Below are 22,819 nucleotides of genomic sequence, written 5' to 3' on the forward strand. Positions count from 1 at the left end.
CGGACGAGGTGAAGGTTTCGGCGATCCCTTCCTATCCGCGTGTTCTCCTTGACGAGGAGACCACGAATCCGCGAACAACTCTCGGAAAGAAGTCCTCGCCGGCCGCCGGAAACGAGCCCTAGCGCCGTCGCCCCTTTTTCGCCCGAGAGGAGAAGGCGGCGTCGCGTGGTGAGGAGGGGAAAGTGATTTGGGGTTTTTAGGGTTCGGGGAGGAATTAACCTCCTTTAATAACTTGAGTGATCCGAATCTACCTATAACTCAAATATATTCGTTCACATACTTAGTTAACAAAACGAGCTCAGCTCGGTTGGTTGGGCCGCTTACTGCTTGGGCCCGAGAAGCTGGGTTCGAATCCCAGCTCTTGCACTTTGGTTTTTTTTTATTTTATCTTTTTCCTTTTAAACTTTCTCCACTCGGTAAAAATACCAAACGGACTCCAAAAATTGCATAAAAATACTCTAAAAATTCCTAAAAAAATCTCTAGAATATTTAAAAGCATTTTCAATTATTTTTGAAGATATTCAGAACTCAAAATAAGGAAAATTGGGTCGTTACAATTCTGACCACGATTCAGAAGATGAGGAGCACTTGGTGAACCTGGTAAGGAAAATGTTCACCAGGAGGAAGAAGAGCTTCAACAAGAAGGACCTGTAGAAGATTAACTCTACAACCAAACCAAGGAATGTCACATGCTTCGGGTGCAACAAAGAGGGCCACTACAAGAACGAGTGCCCGAGATTAAAGAACAACAAACCGAAGATAACCAAAAAGAAGGCCCTCAAAGCGACGTGGGACGACTCTTCCTCGGACGAATCGGAGACCGAAGATCAGAAGCACCAGAGTCACCTCGCACTGATGGCCTGCGAAGCAGAGTCGGAGGATGAATCAGAAGACGGGTCCAAACCCGCATCGAGTCACGAGTCCGTACTCATTTTCGAAGGTTCCGAAGAGGTATACCAAAATTTAAATCGAAAGTTCTTTAAAATTATTTCTTGTTTAAATAGGAAATTAGTTAAATTAAAAGATGAAAACAAATTACTCCTTGAGGAAAACTAAAACCTCAAGGAACAAATTACAAAAAATAATCCAACTCAAGATCTAACACTTGAGAAGGAGAATTTATCACTAAAAATAGAAATTAATAAATTAAAATAAATGTTTGAAAATTTTATAACAAGATCTAAAAATTTATATTTAATCTTAAATAATCAAAAAGTAATTTACAACAAAATCAGGCTTGGCTATAAGTCAAGTTCAAATAAAACATTTAAATCATTAATAACCCAATATAAACCAACAAGTAAAGCTTGGGTTCTGAAAGCGTGCTTAACCACGCAAGTAGGATTTAACTAATACTACATACCTAAAGAAAAAAATATACTATATAAAATCAGATAATTCAAATCAAAAACTTAAATACAAATCTAAATCAACAAATTCAAAATCTAAATATTTTAAGTCACACCAAGACCTAGAATATCATCAAGTAAACTATAATTATAAAAAGAACAGACATAAATCAAGAACCAAGAATTAAAGGCTAATAATTCATGGGGAAACTCCAGAATAGCTGGCACCTCCAAAACTAATCATCCCGGTAGGGTAACCCAAACTAATCTACCCGGCAAGGTAATTAGGACTAATTAAAAAAGGTTCAAGTTTAACTTGACCCATGGTACTGGTGAAATTTTGGATGATAGTACGTTAGGGAAGCTTAGTTTATGCATGTCTAGGAAGATATGGCTTCGACCTGGTATATTTGGCTAAGTGGAACTGACCGAAGCTATCCTTTATGGATCCTAACCATTTAGACCAAGGTTTTATACTAAGTCCAATGGATATGACTATTTGGAAAACCTCGAAGGCATGATTACTCTAATGATGTCCAAGTGACTCACCATAGCCTAGAATGTTATCCAGAGAATGCCTATTTGTTGGACCCAAAGCTAAACCTGAATCTAGCACAAAATTAAACCAAACCCTAAAATTGAATCTAATTCATCTCACAAAATTATAGCATTGCCTTATTGAAAACGTAGATCGGGTGAGATGAGTAAAGACTATATTAAAATAAATTAAATGAAAATAAATTAAATTAAAATAAACTAAATTAAAATAAAAATAAATTAAATTAAATTAAATTAAATTAAATTAAATTAATTGAAAAATAATAATAATACTTTAAATATATATATATATATATATATATATATATATATATATATATTAAAAATTATTTAAAAACTTTTAAAAATCCTTTAAAAACTTTAAAAATTATTTTAAACTTTTAAAAATCCTTTTAAAACTTTAAAAATTCTTTAAAAAAATAAAATTGGTGTTGCACCAATTTAGATTAACTGCAACGAGAAAATATTTCCAAAAAGGTAATAGTACCAGTTTGGAATTATGCGGAAAACTAAAAAGCCGAAAGAAAATAAATAAAAAAAATTTCACCCCCTTGTCTGATTAGTGGTTGCACCAAATCAGAGCAATACTTGCTCTGATACCACTTGTTGGATTGTGAAAGTCGATAGAGGGGGGGGGGGAGTGAATATCGATTTAAAACTTTATCGAGAGATTACTCAGCGGAAAATGTATAAGAGAAAAGAAAGAACAACGCTAACACAGTTCGATTTACTTGGTTCGAAGCCTGTGTCGACTTCTACTCCAAGGCCCGTACACAAGGGTGCTTTCGATGGACAATTCACTAGAAATTCGAAAGTTTGATTACAAATTAAGTACAAGAATGCTAATGCCAAAATAAAACAATACCGACAAAGAAGAAACTAGAGGAACAGCGCGTTGTCAGAGCTTTGCAGCGTCACAGGAGCACAAGAGATCAGATTGTGAGTTCTTGTTGGAGCCTCAGCCTTGACCCTCCTTATATAGGAGGTTCGGGGTGCCTGGAACCTTCAGGGCGCCCTGACCATGACGTAGCCGAGCCAACCAGGGTGCTCCATGTGGCGAGGTGACGCTGAGGATTAATTTTTGCCTCCGGGGGCTCGGGTACCTCCCGGGCGCCTGGATCCTATTTTCCATCGGTTTCCTACCTGCAAGAAAATGTTAGTCCAAGACAAATATATATCCTGCAAAATAGAGTGTTAGCACAGTTTATCATTAAATAAAATATTAATTAGATTCCGTCTCCTCGAGACCGGAATCTAGTCAAGATCTCGACTTTAGAGTTCCGAAATGGTTCTAAGTCGAATCAGCACCTAACTTCCCTTCCCGGGAACGCGTCCTCATAGTCACTCCCCTCCAGTGACTTACCTTCACTTACCTGCCAGAGGTCCGGTCAGCCCTTCGACCCGTCTGGACTTCGTGCCAGCTATCCGGTCAGCCCATCGACCAAGCTGTACTTCGTGCCAAATGTCTGGTCAGCCCGTCGACCCGTTTGAACTTCGTGCTAGCTATCCGGTCAGCCCGTTGACCTAGCTGGACTTCGTGCTAGTTATCCGGTCGACCCGTCGACCTAGCTGGGCTTCTCCTACACACTCGATCAGAGTGTTAGACAACAACAAAACTAACTTAACCTATTTTGTCATTCATCAAAACTTGAGTTAGATCGTTAGTGCTAACCGCACCAACAGTACAAACCCACAACGGAAAACCATCGTACGAAAAACATGGGCAGAGTACCAAAAACTCGATATAAAATACACGAGTGTAATAACTACACATCACAAGTCTGTAGTTCACAAACAAGGAAACACAAGTCCAAAATAGAAAATCATCTCGACACAACGTGGGGACTAGCAACTGAAACCTCCTGACGACCTTAATCTGAAATACAAATAAGTCAATGGAGTGAGTTCAATGAACTCAGCGGGTATTGAGCAGACATGCATAGTACGATATAGCTATCAGTAATTATCATGTAGTACAGTCTTCTGAATAACAACAGGAAATACAAACTGATAATAGAATAAGCTTTACTCACCAGGACCTCCTATCCGGATGTAAGGGTCGTCAGACCAAATACCTAATGTCTCCTGTATGTATGTCAATCATATGTAATCACCAAAAATGAAGCATCCAAATGCAGCAATCACAAGCAATAAATGCAATCCATGCATATGATGCAAATGACGTGGTCACCCCTGACGCCAGTCAACCACCTCACACGCGATGGTGAGGCCGAGTGGATAGGGCTATGACAACTGTGCATTCTGCCATCACTACTCCTGAGTGATCGAATGGACAGGATGCTGTCAAAGTATACCTATCCTCCTACCCCAAACATAGTGGGGGAGCCAAAGTTCTCATCTCCCTGTGTCATAGTCAAGGGGAGGGATCCCTGCCTACTACCAAGCTATAGTCACACTACCCATGAGCGGACCAACGGAGCCCTGACAGAGCTAGTCTGCACACACCCTACCTGATATACCACTAATCCATGAGTGGTTGTGTGTGCAGATCATGTAACTGGTGATGTGCTCAACAATAATGAAGTTGACAATTGCTCAGCATGCAATCATGCAAAATGGTACATGACACTAAAGCATGTTACTCCTGAAAATACCAGCCTCCTCATAATGTGTACCAAAAGGAAAACCGAGTCCATAACAATGATTGAGATATGCATGCCAAATAGTAAACCTAGGTACACATGCCAAGTAATAAACTAGGTACACATGTCAAGTAATAAACTAGGTACATATGCCAAGTATATCTAGTAGCTAGACATATATCCGGTAATGCATTGTATGTCACTACATAGGTACACAATGCAAGAATCAAGAGGACATAAGCATAAATACATAACTGATAACAGCATGAGCATACTACGGTATCAAGCAGTGAAATACCAAGTCATATATAAACATAATCATTACTACTAGATATAACCTACTACGCATATTAAAATGACAATATCAAAAGATAAGTCAAGGGTACCCGCCTTAAACGAAATCGTATCAGAAAATCTCACGTCGAGATGCTCGTCTCGAATCAAGGTCCTGTGACATATGATATATAGATTTAGCTAATTATATATGAATTAAATATCTAAATCAAATCCCTAAACCTATTTAAGGAAGCCCTAATTGAAATACGATCATTATCCAATCCAACTATTGATTTAATCATAGTATAAGGACTATATGCTCAACCTATCTCTTAACCATAGATCAGCTAATTCTAAACCATTACACACCCAACTCAATCCAACAATATCCAAAACAGAATATGAGATGAAATCTCTACTAATCTGACATTAAGCACATCTTACCCCTTAACCAGATCCAGATCGGATGAATGCTGGATGTAGCTGTGGAGGTGAGTCTGGCAGAGGACGGGGTGATGCCAACACTAGGGCATTGATTTGATAGTAATCAGAGAAGAAGAAGAGTGCCAGGGCAACGTGACATAAACCTCGATCAAGTGGCACTGGTGCAATCGGGCAACGACGTCACATAGAGATCCAACATAATTAACCAGCAGCGTTGAGCAAAGATCCAACGCCGATGGCCATGGTTCAACCTCGACAAAGGGATCTATGAGACGGAGGCAACAGAACCTAAAGTTCTACCGACGATGACTCCTTGGGTGGTATCGGTTGCTATCCTGTTTGGATCCACAAGCGAGAGAGTCAACAGAAGATATCCAAAGATAAGAAGAGAATCGTCAGCTTATACCTGATGTGAGGTGTGGCTCGGTGTTATAGCACACGATAATCGAGAGAGCAGGATCGATTGAAGGTCACGTCAAACGTTGTCGATCCAAACCCTCACAAGGAGTCTATGGTGATCTATGCCGGCAATAAGGGGAAAAAGGGCACAGTGATGAAGAGGAGGGAATCAAGATGCCGATGCTAGGGCAGAGGGAAGGTGGTTGGCGCTCTATGGATGACGATCGATGTCGTGTTGTGGCGACCGGAGGTGACGCGTTGCACAGGAGGAGAATGTTAGAACCCCAAGATTGTTTTGGTGTGATCAACAAGTTAAGTTAGGTCCTGTGTGCTTTTAACCTTGTGTCTAACTATGCAGGAGCTTAGGAGCACAGGTAGTCGAGCGGAAGACGCAGCTAGCGAGAAGGACGGCACGTGGTACGTCCGAGGGATGAGACGCTGCAGAAGAGTACACCAGCGGACGAGAAGGAAGCGTACGGTGGTTCCAAGGGATGAGAAGCCGGAGCGGAAGATTGCTCGGGGAGCAAGAGACGCAGCTAGCGAGAAGGTCGGCACGAGGTGAGACCAAGGGACGAAGACTACGGATGAGTACGCTAGCAGACAAGAAGGAAGCATATGACAATTCTGAGGGACGAGAAGCCGGAGCGGAAGCCTGCTCGAGAAGACTAGAAGTTGGGTTCGGGTGAGCCCTATTCTGGATGGCCGAGATCACCCAAGCGAGCGAACGGAGCCGCAGGAGAAGACCTGGGATGAAAAGTCAACGATGTTGACTTTCCCCATCCGGGGAGCCCGGAACTGTCCGGGGCGCCCGGAACTGTTCGGGGCGTTCGGACCAAAAATATATCTAGATCTCGATCAAACCGAGATCTGTGCATTGGGGATAAAATTTTATTCCCCCAAGGCATTGAAACCCTTCAGGGCGCTCGACTAAGGCTATAAATAGAGCCTTGGTCCAGAAGTTTTTATTCAACTCAAGTAATTCATTTCCAACACTTGTACGCTTCATTTCTAGATTAGCCTCTTTGTTTTTGCGCTTCATTGTTGTAAGAGACTTCTCCGCCTGAAGGAGTATTTAATGCTACACTTTCCTTGGATTAACAACCTCCCCAGTTGTAATCAAGTAAAAATACTCTTGCCTCTTCTTTCTGTTCTGTTTAGTTAATTTACTTTATGCAAGTGTTATTCTGTTGAAAGTTTGAGAAGAGTTTCATTTTATTATTTTTTAGGCTATTCAACCCCCCTTCTAGCCAGCCCCAGTGGTCTAACAAGTGGTATCAGACCCAAGGCGGTTCAGGAAGACTAACCGTCGAACGAAGCAACGAAATCATGGTCAGACCGAGTAGCTACCCGCTGAAGTTCGAAGGGAAATTCGCTAGCTGGAAAAAGCGAATGCAGGTATTTTTTAAAACTGATTTCAATTTATTATTAATTATGGAATTTGGTTTTACAGCACCAGAAGGTAAAGAAAAGTACCAATGGACAAAAAAGGAGCAGGCCGACTACATGACAAATGGCAAGGTAGAATTCCATCTACTGAGCGTTCTCTCACCACAAGAAGTCAATCGGATCGGCAACTACGACTCCGCGAAGGAACTTTGGGAGAAGTTCCTTGAGCTGCACGAAGGAACATCCGAAACCAAGCTCGCAAACGAGATTTACTCCGCAACCAGCTCACCAGCCTACGACTTGGGGAAGACGAGACAGTTGCGCACCTGCACTCAAGAATTAAGGAAATCATCACCGGACTCTCAAATCTCGGAGAAAAGGTAAAAAATCGAGATTCGCTAAGGTACGCCCTCAATTCATTTCCTAGAAATACAAAATGAGCATCACTAGTAAATGCCTTTTATATTTCGAAAGATTTAGAAAAAATTATATTAGAAGAATTTTTTTCTACATTTAAAGTGCATGAATCAAGATGTGTAGGTACGAAGGAGCCCAAGAACAACGTCGCCCTCAAAGCATCGAGGGACGAACCTGATTCGGAGTCTTCTCTCGATGATGAGGAAATTATAATGATGGTAAGACGATTCAAGAATCTTTGTAAGTCTAGAAAAATTAACCATCCGCAAGGTAGAAAGAAAAAGACCATCCGCTGCTACCATCGCGACGAAGAAGGGCACGCCAAGGACAACTGCCCCAAGCTAAAAAACAAGGACAAAGATAAAGGTAAGAAACTTGTTCAAAAACACAAGGCATTAAAAGCGACGTAGGACGATACGTCGTCTGAATCGAAAGTTGAAGCCTTCTCCAGACTTGCACTAATGGCAAGTCATCAAGAGGATGACTGCGAGTCAAGCTCTTCCGAAATGAGCATGAGAGCATCGATGAAGGGGGAGCCACGTCGGAAGATAGCAGTAGTTCAGGGGGAAGCACAGACAACGAGATCGACAAGGTAAGTCAGGTACGATCTCTTCCTCCCGATAAACTATTTAAATTTATTAAATTGTTAACTAAGGATTGCTGTAAATTAGAAAAAGAAATTAAGAATTGAAAAATAATATTAGCTAAATCCCGCCCAATAGAAGAATTCGACAGAATTAAATTAGAAAATAAAAAATTAAAAGTAGAAAATGATAATTTAAAAGTACAAGTAACACTACAAGAATTTTTGCATTCAACAACACCCAATAGACAACGCTTTTTAATAAAAACGTTGTCGTTCTTTGTTTTACAACGCTTTTAGTGAAAAGCGTTGTCTATGGTATTTACTTTTTACTAAAGACAACGGTTTTTAATGAAGTGTTGTCTTTAGTGTTGTTGTTTATGGTCAAAGACAACATTTTTTTAAAAAACATTTTTTAAAGTGTTGTGTATGTTTCCCCTAAACTCACTTAAAATAAATTCGCAGCCCTAGCTTTGCTAAACTCTAAACCCTCAACGCGTGCGCGCCTTCTCCTCACCACTCCTCTCCACGAGTTCTCCTCTCCACTCCTCTCCACGAGTGCCTTCTCCTCTCCTTCTCCTCTCCACGAGTGCCTTCTCCTCTCCACGAGCGCCTTCTCCTCTCCACTCCTCTCCACGAGCGCCTTCTCCTCTCCACGAGCGCCTTCTCCTCTCCTTGCCGCGTGATCTCCTCTGAACCCTAATCTCGACCCAAACTCCTCACGCAAAACTCCTCACGCCGGCCCAACTCCTCCAAGTCGAGATCCCTAATCTCGCATTTCCCCATCTCCTCAATCAAAGTCAGCTTACCCTTCCTAATCTTCTCACGGCTCCTCAACTCCTCTGAACCCTTCGATCTTAGTTCCTTCCTCGCAGAGCAGATTCGAGAGTAGGAGGAACGGAAGAAAGAAAGGTAAAATTTCTTCCATCCCTCTAGAATAAGATTTTGTTTATTTTTGATTATTTTCCGAACTAGCCATTTTGCCGGATTCATACTGCATCAATTTTCCCCCTCCCCTGATTGTATTTTCTCATGATTTAATCTGGAATTTTTAAACGTTTAGCTATAGACTTTGGCAGTAGGTATTAATCCTTAAAAATAGCATGAAGCATATAACATGCTATCCTTTTTTCTCAAATTCAGTGTGAAGTTGTTGGCCAAGTTGCAGATATTATTCACATTCCAGCCTTTCTTTGTCGTCAGGTATAATGTGCAGCTTGAAATTAATCAATCTCTAGTGTTATTCTACTATTATTTTTATTGTGTACCCTTAATGCGCAGAGAATATCTCTCATTTTTATTGTATCTAAAACTTGTGTTCTGCATTATCTCATCTTAATTCTGGGTAGTGACTTGTGCCTACTCAGTTTGTTGAATTTATATCAACTACTATTGTTATATTTATGTCACTTGCCTTCTAAGAGCTTAATGGCTTAAGTATGATTTAATACATCATGCACTATTGCATTGAGTTGCTTATGTTGATGTCCCTTTGAGGAAGTTGCAGATTCTCAAGTGCTAAAGAAACAAAGTTGCTTATTATAAGTTATAATTCAAGCATTTTCCTGGAATGGTTTCATTTTTCAACTAAAGGTTAACATGTTTCAATAGAGAATATGTTTTGGTGAATGCTCCAATATTATATGACTCTACAATTTATACCAAGGCAAAAGTACCTAACTACCTATACGTAGACTCTAACAAACATGTACATATGGATAATATAGATAACTAGGTTATCTCCCCAAGTGAGAAATTTGCTATTGGGATTGCATTTTGATGAGAAACCTGTATGGTCAAAAATTTTCAGGTAGAAATACAATTTTGATTAATTGTTTAAATATTTTGTTATAGTTTCACACTATTGTTTGTGTTAATATTTTTAGGTATTAGCTCATTGTTGATTGATTAGTTATAAAGAATGGACAAAGATTGGATGTCAAAGGATAGACTATCACGTGAATATGAGAATGGAGTTGAGTCTTTCTTGCAATTTGCAATGGAAAACACTAATGATCCGAATATGGGAATATCTTGCCCATGTGCAAAATGTGGCAATCTAAAGAAGAAAAATATACAAACTATCAGGGCACATATGTATTGTAACGGTATAGATATGACATATCATACATGGATATGGCACGGCGAAAGATCTACGATAGGGATTTCACAAAATGAAAGTGACCAAGTAGGGCCAAATGAATATGTTCGTGAGGAACCAATAAATATGGTTCATGATGCATATGATAGTTATGCTGAGAATCCAACCCAATTCAATAAGCTTCTTGAAGATGCCGAGACACCTTTATATCCGGGATGCACTAAATTTACAAGGTTATCTGCAATTGTGAAATTATTCAACTTGAAGGCCAAATATAGTTGGAGTGATAAAAGTTTCACTGACCTACTCAGTTTGTTAGGAGAAATACTTCCAGATGACAATAAATTGCCTTTATCTCTGTATGATGCAAAGAAAAGCTTATCTGCATTAGGGATGGATTATGTAAAAATTCACGCTTGTCCTAATGATTGTATCTTATACCGGAAGGAGTATGAGGATTTAACTAATTGCCCTACTTGCGGGATGTCAAGGTGGAAGTTGGGAAAAAAAAATATGATAAATGAAGGAATTCCTATCAAGGTTTTGTGGTACTTCCCCCCTATTCCAAGATTTCAAAGAATGTTTCGGAATAAAGAGATATCTAAGGAGTTGACTTGGCATGCCGAAAAAAGACTTTGTGATGGATATTTACGCCATCCAGCTGATACACCTTCTTGGAAAATAGTTGATCGCAAATGGCCAGATTTTGGTATTGAGGCAAGAAATCTCAGATTGGCTATATCAGCTGATGGGATGAATCCTCATGGTTTAATGAGTTCTGCATATAGTTGTTGGCCAGTTTTAATGATTACTTATAATCTTCCTCCATGGTTGTGTATGAAGAGAAAATTTATGATGCTCACATTGTTAATTTCTGGTCCCAAACAGCCGGGAAATGATATTGATGTTTACTTAGCACCTCTAATTGATGACTTAAAATGCTTATGGGATATAGGTATCGAAGCATATGATGCATATCGCCAAGAAACTTTTATGCTTAGGGTTATCTTATTATGGACGATCAATGATTTTCCTGCATATGGGAACATGTCAGGATGCATTGTGAAAGGATATCATGCATGTCCTATTTGTGGTGAAGATACCTATTCAACAAGGTTGAAGCATAGTAGGAAAATGTCTTATACAGGTCATAGAAGGTTTCTACCTGCAACTCATCCTTATCGAAGGCAACGGAAGGCATTTAATGGGAACCAAGAATTTAACCCTGCTCCAAAACCATTAAGTGGCGATGAAGTTTTTGAAAGAGTTGAAAGAATTAATTGTCATTGGGGAAAAATGAGTAGAAAGTCTCAGTCGAATGATGATGTAAAATCATGCTGGAAAAAAAATCAATTTTCTTTGAACTTCAGTATTGGAAACATCTATACATTCGACATGTTCTTGATGTGATGCACATTGAAAAGAATATTTGTGAAAGTCTTATCGAAACGTTACTTGATATTCCAGGAAAAACAAAGGATGGAGTAGCAGCGAGATTAGACCTTTTGGAAATGAATGTCAGGACAGATTTGGCACCAAGGATGGGGGAGAAGAAAACATTTTTGCCAGCAGCCTGTTATACACTTAGTAAGGATGAGAAAAGGAAAATTTTGAATTCTTTGTTTGGAATACAACTTCCATCATGTTACTCATCTAATGTTAAAAACCTCGTGTCGTTGAAGGACTTAAAACTTATTGGCCTTAAGTCACACGACTACCACGCTTTAATGCAACAATTGCTTCCTGTGGCGATACGTGGTGTTTTGCCCAAACATGTTAGAGACACTATCACTCGCTTGTGTTTCTTCTTCAATGTGTTATGTAATAAAGTGATAGATGTTTCAAGGATGGATGATATGCAAAGAGAGATTGTGACAATATTGTGTTTACTTGAAAAGTATTTCCCCCCTTCATTTTTTGATATAATGATTCATTTAAGTGTTCATCTTGTGCGGGAGGTGAAACTGTGTGGACCGGTTTGGTATAGGTATATGTATCCATTTGAAAGATACATGAAGATTTTGAAAGGTTATGTGCGAAATCGCAATCGACTTGAAGGGTGTATGGCTGAATCTTATATTGCTGAAGAGGCTGTTGAATTTTGCTCAGACTATCTGTCTAGTGTGCACACAATTGGGATCCCATCAAGTCATCGACAAATAGAACTTACTAAGCCTTTATCAGGTGCAGTAGTCTACTCCACTACTCACGATGAGTTGACGCAAGCACATCGTTATGTATTGGCAAATGATGCTGAGATTGATCTCTATATCGAGTAATGTATCTAACTTATTAATATTTTAATGTGGTTTGCTTACATTCTGTTGGTTTATTTATACCAAATAATTTGATTAGGGAACACATGACGTATTTGAATGCAAGATTTCCTCGTAAGGCTAAGTCCAAGAAGTGGTTACAAGATGAGCATAATCGAACGTTTATTACTTGGTTGCGTGATCGTGTAAGTTTCTTTAGTATTACATATTGGCATACATTCATTTTCATATTTATGCATAATTAAAAATTTATTGCATAAAAAATTTAGGTTGCTGATGTAGTTGACCATTCCACTCATCAAGTTTCAGAAAGATTGATGTGGATAGCTCGCGGGCCTAACAAGCAGGTACTAAAATACTCTAGCTATTTGATTGATGGGGTTACTTATGCTACAAAAGAGCGTGATGCTATACGAGTTGTTCAAAACTTCAGAGTCAGCTTAGTTGCAAAGACAATGCAAGTTGCAAGTGCAAAGGATAAAAATCCTATTGTGTCAGATATGGCTTTTTATGGAGTTATAGAAGAAATATGGGTAGTTGATTACCATAAATTTCAACTTCCAATGTTTAAATGTAATTGGGTGGAGCATAATAACGGCATTAAAGTAGATGATCTTGGTTTCACATTGGTAAACCTCAATAGACTTGGATTCAAATCTGACGCTTTATCCTGGCAAGCCAAGCAAAGCAAGTATTTTACATTGAAGATCCTGAAGATCCTTTATGGAGTGTTGTACTTGCAACACCAAACAGAGACTACTTTGAATACCTAAAGGGCGAAGAGTTAGAGGACACTGCTATCCACTATCAATGTTTTAGTAGGGGGTTACCATCAATGGATATTGACGGAGAAGATGATAATGAACCACCATGTATTCGTGAAGACTGTGATGGAAGTTGGATTGACAATATTTAATTGCTGAATTTTTGCTTTTGAATATAAGTGTGTAAACAATTTACCTATGAGGATGAATTTGTGGACAATATTAATATGTTATATTCCTCACTTTAATTCGAATCAGATATGTTGTGATGTTATTGCAAGTTTCTGCTTTTATCTTTTATTTTTTTTCATACTGTTGTGAATTTGTTGGTGTAAATATATCATCTTGCTGTGAGTTTATGCATGTTTCTAACTAAACTTATGTTGATCAGTCTAAGTTGTTACAGATCAATGGATTCTACTAGAAAGAGTAAGAGAATAGGGCAACTTGCAAAGTTGGACAAGGGTAAAGAAGTCATTACAGCTGCCCGTGAAGAGAGTTGCGAGGGTGATAAAGTGTTGGATTCTAAAGACACTATCTCCTCAAGAACTTCTAGAGGTCGCACACAGTTGGATAAGATTACAAAGCAAAGAATGCAAGGTATTAGAAATGAGGTGTCATTCAATAATTTTGGACAACCGATAGGACCAGCTGCTGTAGCCATGCAAAGTTACATTGGTGTCTTGGCTCGGCAAAAGGTTAATATTAAATACAAGACATGGAAGCAAGTCCCAATTGCTGTCAAAGAATTAATATGGGAATCAGTCAATGTAAGCAAGTTAGCATGTTTTAACAATTATAATATTTCACTACTAATGATAGATATATTTTATGTTTGTCTTAATTAATCTTATTAATGTTTTCCACTTATTTGATGTACAGTTGATTTATAATGTTGACTCAAAGTGGAAAAAGGGATGTTTGAGGTCTGCAAACAGTAAGTGGAGGCAATACAAGACCCATCTCACCCAAAAATTTATTTTAAGCAGGCGTGACAAACCTGAGGAGTTGAATGAGCCACCTGTTGGCTTTGAAATTACAAGAGAAGATTGGCGTGCGTTTGTCATTAGTCGCATTTCTGAAGATTTCATTGTAAGATTCTAAATTTTTTCTTTTGAAACTATTCGATCATAATTCATTATGTATTATTCAAATTTGATATGTCGCCTGTTTGAAATAACTAGAAACTCAGTGATCAACAAAAAGAGCGAAGGAAAAAAAATAGATATCCTCATCGACTCTCACGCAAAGGGTATGCACGCTTTGCTGAAGAAATTGTAAGTATTTTTAAAATATATTTCCTCTAAGAACCCTCTAATTGATTCACATTAAATTATTTCACATTTGTTATTTGATTTTTCTTTGTTGTAGGGGACTGAATTATGTGATGATAATGACATCAATAGAGCTATTATGTGGAAGAAAGGACGCGCCAACAAAGGAGGAGAGTTTGAAGGTGAAGATTTGGTGAACACAGTACACAAGATTGTAAGTAAATTTTCATGTTCTTCTGATAATGACTTCAATATATCTTCTAGTTTTCGAGAGTAAAGTTGCATGCATGCATACCCTTTGCGTGAGGAAGCCAAGGCAAGCAGTGTAATGAGGAGTTTAACAGCCATTCCTTGCATAGCTTGAATTCTCAGTACTAGAGCATGTATTGAGGAAGTAAATGGTGAATGAATGCATTGAGAGCTTAGAGGTGACGGGTTTATATAGAACATATGTGGATTTACTAGGTATCTAGGTTTGAAATGTTCTTACTTGGAGAAGAGATCAAGTCGAAAAGTCTATTACATGCAGTGGTTTCCTTTTGCTGCAATCAATTAATGGTGAATGCATTGAGAACTTAGAGGTGATAGCTAGAGTTTCTATAGAACAGATGCAGATAAATCAACCAGGTTTGAAACGTTCTTGGCAGTAAGCAATTTGTAAGCTTCAGTAACCCAAGGGCCAGTAAAGTTGTTCCCCAGACCACTGCTCTGAAGCTTCTATTATGTTTTCCCACTTAATTGGTGACAAATAAAGCTCCTTGTCTCCTTGAGCATTCTCTTTGTGCTGTTTTAGTTTGAATTAAAGCATAAGATTCATGAATCGGAACTTGAGAGGTTGGGAACAACTTTACTTTTGATTATTCTTTCCTGCAACTCCAGACAATTAGCTTCAATTATGTGGTGGTCCTCTCTTTATGGGTTTGTGTAGTGAAAATTTATTAAAATTTTGTCATTTTATTAAACTTGTAGTCAATTGCTCAATCAAATATGTGCCTTTTTTAGAACTGTGCAGAAGTAAATATATGATTGAATGCCAAAAAAGGAAAAAATATTTCAAAGTCAACTTCATATTTGTTCAATATGACTTACTAAGCACTTGACTTGAGCTATCACGGGAAGAACCGGCCTGGACATCAGTATTTTTTAAACCAATATTGCATATCCTTGGTAATTATCCTTGGTAAAGTACTGATAATTCTTTTTAATGTTGCATTACAGGATGAATATATACAGCAAAAGAGGGAGGGTAAGCTGCAATGCGAAGGAGCAAAAGAGGATATTCTTACCAAGGCACTTGAAACTCAGGAATATTCTAGGCGTGTCCGGGGTATCGGAGGTCATATCAACCCAACAATCTATTTCAATGTTGGTAGAACAAGGAAGAAATATGATGTTACCCTAGATATAATCGCTGAGCATAAAAGGGAGCTGAAGGAGGCGAAGATGCAAATTTTAGAACAAGATGTACGCATCCAAAAACTTGAAGCATTAATGCATAAAAGGGGTGCATGGGACAATTCAATTGATGACAAAGGCAGTTGCTCGGTGAAGTTTCATCAGAAGAATATTGAAGAAGATGACGTACAGATTGTAGGTAAAGACGAAGTTTTACAGGTAAAATACAAGTTATAGTGATATTCATTATTATTATAGCATTATAAACTAAATATAATCAACATGTTTTTTTTAATATTTTAGGGTCAATCAGTTGCATTGACATTGGAATCTTGCTCAAATATTGCTGCATATGGTACAATTGTTTGTTTCAATGGCATGGAAAAAATGCTTCATGGTATTCCATTTCCCAAGAATTGCATTCGAGTCTCCATTGATCAAGCAGTGGACAAATCCGCTCCTTTGCCATATCCAATTCCAAGTGAATGTGAAGTAATTGGTGATGCCATAGGACCTGTTGTGGTTTGGCCTGAACAGTAGATTGTGAAGCAAGATGAGGTATATGAGATATTATATTTCTAATTATATTGTCACTTTATTATTATATTTCTAATTATATTGCCACTTTATTATTATTCAACCTAGCTATCTAACTTGTTTATATTTGAAATTATTAGAAGCCTAGAAGGAAGAAGTTTGAACGAAAAAAATCAAAACCTACTTTGTCAACAAGTGTCCCAAGAGCATTACATATGTTATATTGTTACAGGAAGCATGCTCTAGATGGAGGAAAATGTATATCAATGTGCTTAGATAATGAAGTGTTTGATGAAGATTGTGAACTTTTTCTTGACCTTGAGGACATCAATTCTTTGTATCATTTGGAGTCAATTTCAGGAAATTTGATCGTTGCCTACATATGGTAAGTAAGTTTATTTAAGCAATTTCAGCAACTTTTTCATCACATGTTTGCTTCCCAATTTTAGCAACTTATTATGGTTTATTGTTACAATTTCACCAACTTATTATGAGTGATCATTATTTTTTAATCCACATGATTGTTTTGTATCTAAATTTTATTATTTAGTATCTAAATATTATTTTCTCAGTTGCAACTGCATTGCTTTACTTATGCTGGGAAATTACTGCATTGCTTTATGTTTGTTGGGAAATTCTAATATCTAGCAAGACAGAAAATCCCTGATTTGAACTGCAAGAAGTTTACTAATATTGTTGTGTGAACAAGTTTACTCTTGAAAAATTCAACTTCTAGTAATTTTCTCATACCATGTTATTCTCATTAAGTTAATAGTTCATCATTTCTATTGAGAGGTTTACTAATATCAATTGATGTGGTACACTTTACATAAATATAGCTCATTCATTTTCAACCGGCCCTTAATGTTTGCCTTCTGCCATTTGTTCTTCTAGACAGGAAGTACTTTGCTCATATCTTTTTTCTTGTATATTTTTAAGTATCTTAAATGTGCTTGTCCTCAAGAAATAAAAGAATTTGCATGTATACATTTCTGGTATGTTTAATATGCAAGACTGTTCATAGTAAGTTCTCATGTATGGATGTTACTATCATCAACCATAACTTAGTGTTATGAGTGATCATTATTTTTTCCAACTTATTATGAGTGTTTTGTATCTAAATTTTATTATTTAGTATCTAAATATTTTTTCTTTGCAATGATAGGTGTCTGTATAAAAAGATGGTGAAAGATACCAAGACAAAGAAATTCAGATTTATGAATCCTCACAAACTCCCATATCTGGCAAAAACGGCACAAGACAAATCAGTTAAGCTTGAAACCCTGAATCAAAGGGCAACTCTTTTAGCAGATAAGCTGACAAGTGCATCAACAGATCAACTAGTGTTAGTGCCATGTAATGTCGGGTAAGCAAGAAGTAAAACATCACTTTCAATTGCTTCCTTTCGATAATTTATTCAATTTTATGATCTAATCCTATGTATTTGCCTAGTTTCCATTGGAATCTTAGTGTTATTGAACCTTACAAGGATGCTATTTACTTGCTGGATTCCCTAAGTTGCCGCATTCGCGATGATGATTCAAAATACGTAATGGAAATGTGAGTTCAGATTTCTTTTAGTAAATATTTATTATAATAAAAATCTTATTTAACAAATATTCTTAACGTATGAAGGGCCTTAAAATTGTTTAATTCAACCAAGGGAAGGAAAGGTAGGAAAAATGTTAAGTGGGAAGTAGTTAAGGTATGTGTACTTTTGTTTAACATATATTGTAATGTGTATAATTTTCATTAACAATTTGACTCTAATTACTATATATAGGCTCCTCAACAACCGGATGCGAAACAATGTGGTTTTTTTGTGATGCGATTTATGAGAGAAATTATTGAAGAAGTTGAGACTATTGAGAGAGATTCACTGCAATCAATAGTAACATTATTTAGCTTATCTCAAATTATTTGACATAAACTATTTAAAATTGCAAAGTGATCAGTGTTGATTATTTTTCCATTAACATAAATTGTGTATGCTCACAGTTCACAAAAATAGGGTACTCTCGTGAACAAATTGATGAGGTTCGGTCCGAGTTGGCGGAGTGCATACAAGATCATATTTATGAATAGGTATGGAATGATAGTTGCCATAATTCTATTTAGATTTAAGTTCATGGAATGGTGGTTTTTTTGGTGGAATCATAGTTAATGCCAATTTTTTTGATGCAGTGCATAGTTACCAGATCGACCTTGAGCAGTTGACCCCAAAGAAAAGTTGTCACTGAAGTTTAAAAACTTGTGAAAATTTTTAGTGAATGATGATGTTTTGTGAATGATGATGTTTTGGAAAAATTGTCACTTAGGTGAAAGGATGTTTTCTGGATTAATATGCAAGTACAAAGCAATGTATTATATGTTATTCTGTAAAGTTCTGTCCGTGTAAATTATCTAGTTTCTTTATCTAGCTTTTGTTCCACTATTGGGTTTGTTTTTCTAATAATTACTCTTGCAGCAAAATATTGAGCAAGAAGCTGTAGATCTTATAATCAGGTAAAGTAGAAAAAGTTAACTACTTCATTATGCTTTCATCTTAGTATTTGTATATTTGATTTGTCTTCTTTGAACCAGCTTCAAGTCAAAAAGCCAGATCCTCTAGATAGCTGTTAAAAATAAGGTATTATTTGGTTTGTCAGTGATCTTAATATTTGGTAATATTTGGTCTTTGATGCTCACGACAGAGTTCCAACGCTGCATGATTACCTTGTTCAAGCAGATTGCTCGCTGCCTCAGTAGCTCGCATTTTCAGGTTTGTTTCATCATTGATATTCCTTCTTTTTAGTGTTCTATATTAAAAGGAAATACTAACTGTCGATGAGATTGTTATCCTCTTGCTTGAACATGAACCAAAGTATATAAATTTGACCTTTTGATCTGAAAGTATAAAAAAAAAGTTAATTGGATACTAGTTTTTTATTTTTTTTTTGCAGTTGCATTTGTTGTATTTTCATATGTTTCTCAGTGAACTTCTAAACAATTCTTTTTTCATTAATTTATTAAGGCTTATTATAAGTTTCAGTTTGATGGTGCAAATTGTTTTCTTTTGTAATCCATCTGTTTCTTCTTTGGTTTAGGAAAGTTGAAGTGAATCCCTTGATAGCTGTTTCATAGGTTTGTTCCATTATTTTCCGAGACGTACTGGAATCACTATCAATAGCCCTCAAGGACTGTTTACAACCTTGCAATCAAATTAATTGGACTTATAATCTAATGTATGGTCATCTGGAGCATGAATATTGGAGGATTCATGAATGACTCTTCGGATGATGAATGTATGTCATTTAATATTGGTTAATGTATTTATTTAGATACATCTTGAGTATTCCCTATAAATACCCTATGTATTTAACAATTCAAAGATGAAGAAAATCAGAAGTAGTTGAACACTAACACTTGGACGCCAACATTTTTGAGTTGGCGCCTAGATTTGACCATCTAACAGACACGGCTAAAGGATCAACTTCTATGAACACCCTTAATAACTTATACAGATATTTGTGAACAATTAGGTTGGTGGCTATCATTTATCCTCCCTTTTTGTTGTTTTTTCCATGTACCCAATGCAGCTTTCATTTCAAAGGTTCCAAGCTGATGAACAAGGATGGGTGGACACAATCAAGTCAGTGCGATTTGGAGGAGCTGTCAGGATTAGTACCATGGATTGGCTTGGGCAATCTCAATATTTGCGTCAAACTGTCTTCTGGCCTTCCCTATCATCTGCAGTATCTGAGGTATACTATGCACATTTACCGTGAATTTTCCTTATTGAGCTTGGGCTAGTGACGGTTACGAATGTATTTTATTTCAAGAACCGTATAAGCAAGTGTTCGTGCATCTAGTTTTATAACAATGCACTTCGTATCTTTGATCTAAAAAGCTTCTGAAACAAGTCATCTTCTCCAAGCATATATATTGGCCATGTTAAGTGACACAAACAAGATCTAAAACCATGTGTTTAAGGCATTCAAAGCTATTGGCCTCATCCGGTGGGTGGCTGTTCAGAAGACTGCTCGTGAGGGGATGCAGTGGGTTTCAATTGGCAATGAGGTGACATAGTAGGTTTCAACCGACAAAGAGGAACACATGAGGTGTTAAAGGCGGCAAGCGGTGGTGCAGTTCATAGGAGCATACCAGTAGTTTTGTTCTTTTTCGTGTGCCAGTTGGCAGATGGAATGAATTTTTTTCCCTGTGCCAACCAGCATGGACAAAATTTAAAACTTCGAGGCTTCTAAAGTTGTTGGTCTCTTCCTGATCAATACTTTTAATCTTCCATCTTAACTAAGGTAATATTTCTTCGCCATTTCGTGTTCTGGTGTTTGGATTGCTATGGATGGAGAAGTTGTGCAATAATTCAGAGTGATGCCACCGTTGGGATTCGAGGTGATAAGTTGCAAATTTCTAGGCTAACCAAAACAATGTGGGTGCTTCTCATGTGGTGTGGTAGGATGTCTTAAAAAGAATAGGACAGTAAGATGAGTAATTTACTTTTTTTGATTGCTTGATCAGATGGCCTTTGGACAAATGCATAACCATAAAAGATGGATAATTCAGAATATTGGTTATTAGGGAGAAAGGTGATAGAGATCTCATTTACGATGAGCCACACAATCTTTTCAAGAAAATAAAGTTCTTATGTGCTTTATATTAACTTGGTTTTTCTCTAATGATTTCTATCTGTTTGTATTGCAGGTTCTAAAATATAGTAAGCATTGTAGAGTCTGTGACAAATGCGTTGATGGCTTTGATCATCATTGCAGGGTGAGGGTTTTCTCCATTCACAACCTTATATGTTTTGTTATCTTGTAGTAATATGCAGTATTCATCTTTCCTAGTAGTGGATCAATAACTGCATAGGAAGAAAAAATTACAAAAGGTTCTTCATCCTCATGGTGTTTGCTCTTCTCTTGGTAAGCACAAATATTTCCTACCATTCCAATAGTTGTATTCATTAATCATAGTGATTGACACTATTTTCTTAGTGTAGATTTATCATCTGTGTGCATCAACTTAGAAGATACTATTTTCTTAGTACGTGAAGGACCTGATACATAGAATGCATTTTATGTCAGGTCCTTTTCATTCTGATTGACTATTGATTGGTCTCCATGCTTTGTGCACCTTGGGCCAGCTTATTCTGCAGTGGGCTGTTGGGATGCTTGTGCTGATACTGTGTTTTGTTGAGAGAAGGAGATTTTCTGCTGAAATTGTTTCAAAGCTGGGTAGTAGCTTTTCCTTGGCACCCTTTATCATTGTGGTGGTGAGTACTCAGAAGAGAAAATGAATGAAAATCACACATCATAATGAGGATTTTTCAAGGTTCTGATACTAATTTGATAATGTCTCTATAATGCAGGCTGTGTGCACTTTATTAGCCATGGTTGCTACTCTTCCAGTTGCACAACTTTTCTTCTTCCATATTCTTTTAATAAAAAAGGTACACTACTTTCATATTTCTACTTGTGACACAGCAAACACTACCAGTTACACAGCTCCTACATTTATATAAAACAAACCTATGTATCCGGTCAAATATCTCTATTTCAAGGAATATATCTTTTATATTTTCAAATTCTTTGCATTCATCCATACACTGAGCATTACTGAAACTTATTATCCAACTGAACTATTACAGCTTGTTATTTAACTGATAGATTTTCCATAGTGGAAAACAAATAGTAGAATTTGAACGATATGGTGTTGTTTATTCATCAATTCTGGAGAAAATTGACACTTTAACTAGCTCATGCTACTCTACATGGATGCGCTTACAGGGAATCAGCACCTATGATTACATTATTGCTTTGAGGGAGCAAGATCAGGAGCAGGAGCAACTTGCTGTTGGTGGGCAGCAAAGTCCGCAAATGTCCCAAGTGAGCTCTTTTACTGGACTAAGCAGCACCAGTTCTTTCAATCAATTCCATCGGGGTGCATGGTGTACTCCGCCAAGATTATTCCTTGAGGATCAGGTATCATACTTTCATTATTTAGAAAGTTATTGTGAATGTAATTTACCATGGTTAAGATTATTTTTGAAAAACCTTTTAATAAGATTTTTTTTACTGTACGAGGCAAATCCATTTAATTAAAAGTTTTTTTTTGGTAAAAAAGCCTAGTTGTAAATCTTTATCAACACTTCATTCATTTCTCCTTATTCATCATTATCGTATTTTTGAATAAAAATTGAAATAACAAATGTAATCCACTTGCTTATTGTACACTTGGTTCAATGGTTAGCGAACTTAGGTGTGTGCTGTTTGAATTTTGTTTTCATGCATTGACCTCTTTAGATGATTTGTTTCTTGTGAACCTATTTTGAAAGATGCAATATATCTTTTAATATGGGTAGTTAATGTTGTTATAATTAACCCGTTTTTATGGAATTTCGTGAACTAAGAATCTTGTAAACTGCATGCGATTTCTTATTCAAGCTCTCGCTGGAAAGCTA

The 22,819-nt window shown here is 37.2% G+C and overlaps 1 protein-coding gene across 1 annotated transcript; it reads left to right on the top strand.

The window, feature by feature from the left end:
• Positions 1–20,912: 20,912 nt before the first annotated feature.
• Positions 20,913–22,460, top strand: LOC121972265 (probable protein S-acyltransferase 22). The gene is made up of 6 exons (XM_042523954.1): positions 20,913–20,948; positions 21,064–21,132; positions 21,210–21,281; positions 21,503–21,631; positions 21,728–21,808; positions 22,146–22,460. Exons 1-6 carry the CDS (start codon positions 20,913–20,915, stop codon positions 22,458–22,460), a joined length of 702 nt encoding a protein of 233 aa, XP_042379888.1.
• The last annotated feature ends 359 nt before the right edge of the window (positions 22,461–22,819 follow it).

Source organism: Zingiber officinale, chromosome 4A (genome assembly GCF_018446385.1).
Source record: "Zingiber officinale cultivar Zhangliang chromosome 4A, Zo_v1.1, whole genome shotgun sequence".
Lineage (NCBI taxonomy): Eukaryota > Viridiplantae > Streptophyta > Magnoliopsida > Zingiberales > Zingiberaceae > Zingiber > Zingiber officinale.

What these genes read in the sequence shown, in the direction of transcription:
- LOC121972265 (XM_042523954.1), top strand. Translation starts at nt 20,913, where the DNA reads ATGGATAATTCAGAATATTGGTTATTAGGGAGAAAG. An exon ending in ATTGGTTATTAGGGAGAAAG is followed by an intron (nt 20,949 to 21,063) that starts GTGATAGAGATC and finishes TTTGTATTGCAG; the next exon opens with GTTCTAAAATATAGTAAGCA. An exon ending in TGGTGTTTGCTCTTCTCTTG is followed by an intron (nt 21,282 to 21,502) that starts GTAAGCACAAAT and finishes ACCTTGGGCCAG; the next exon opens with CTTATTCTGCAGTGGGCTGT.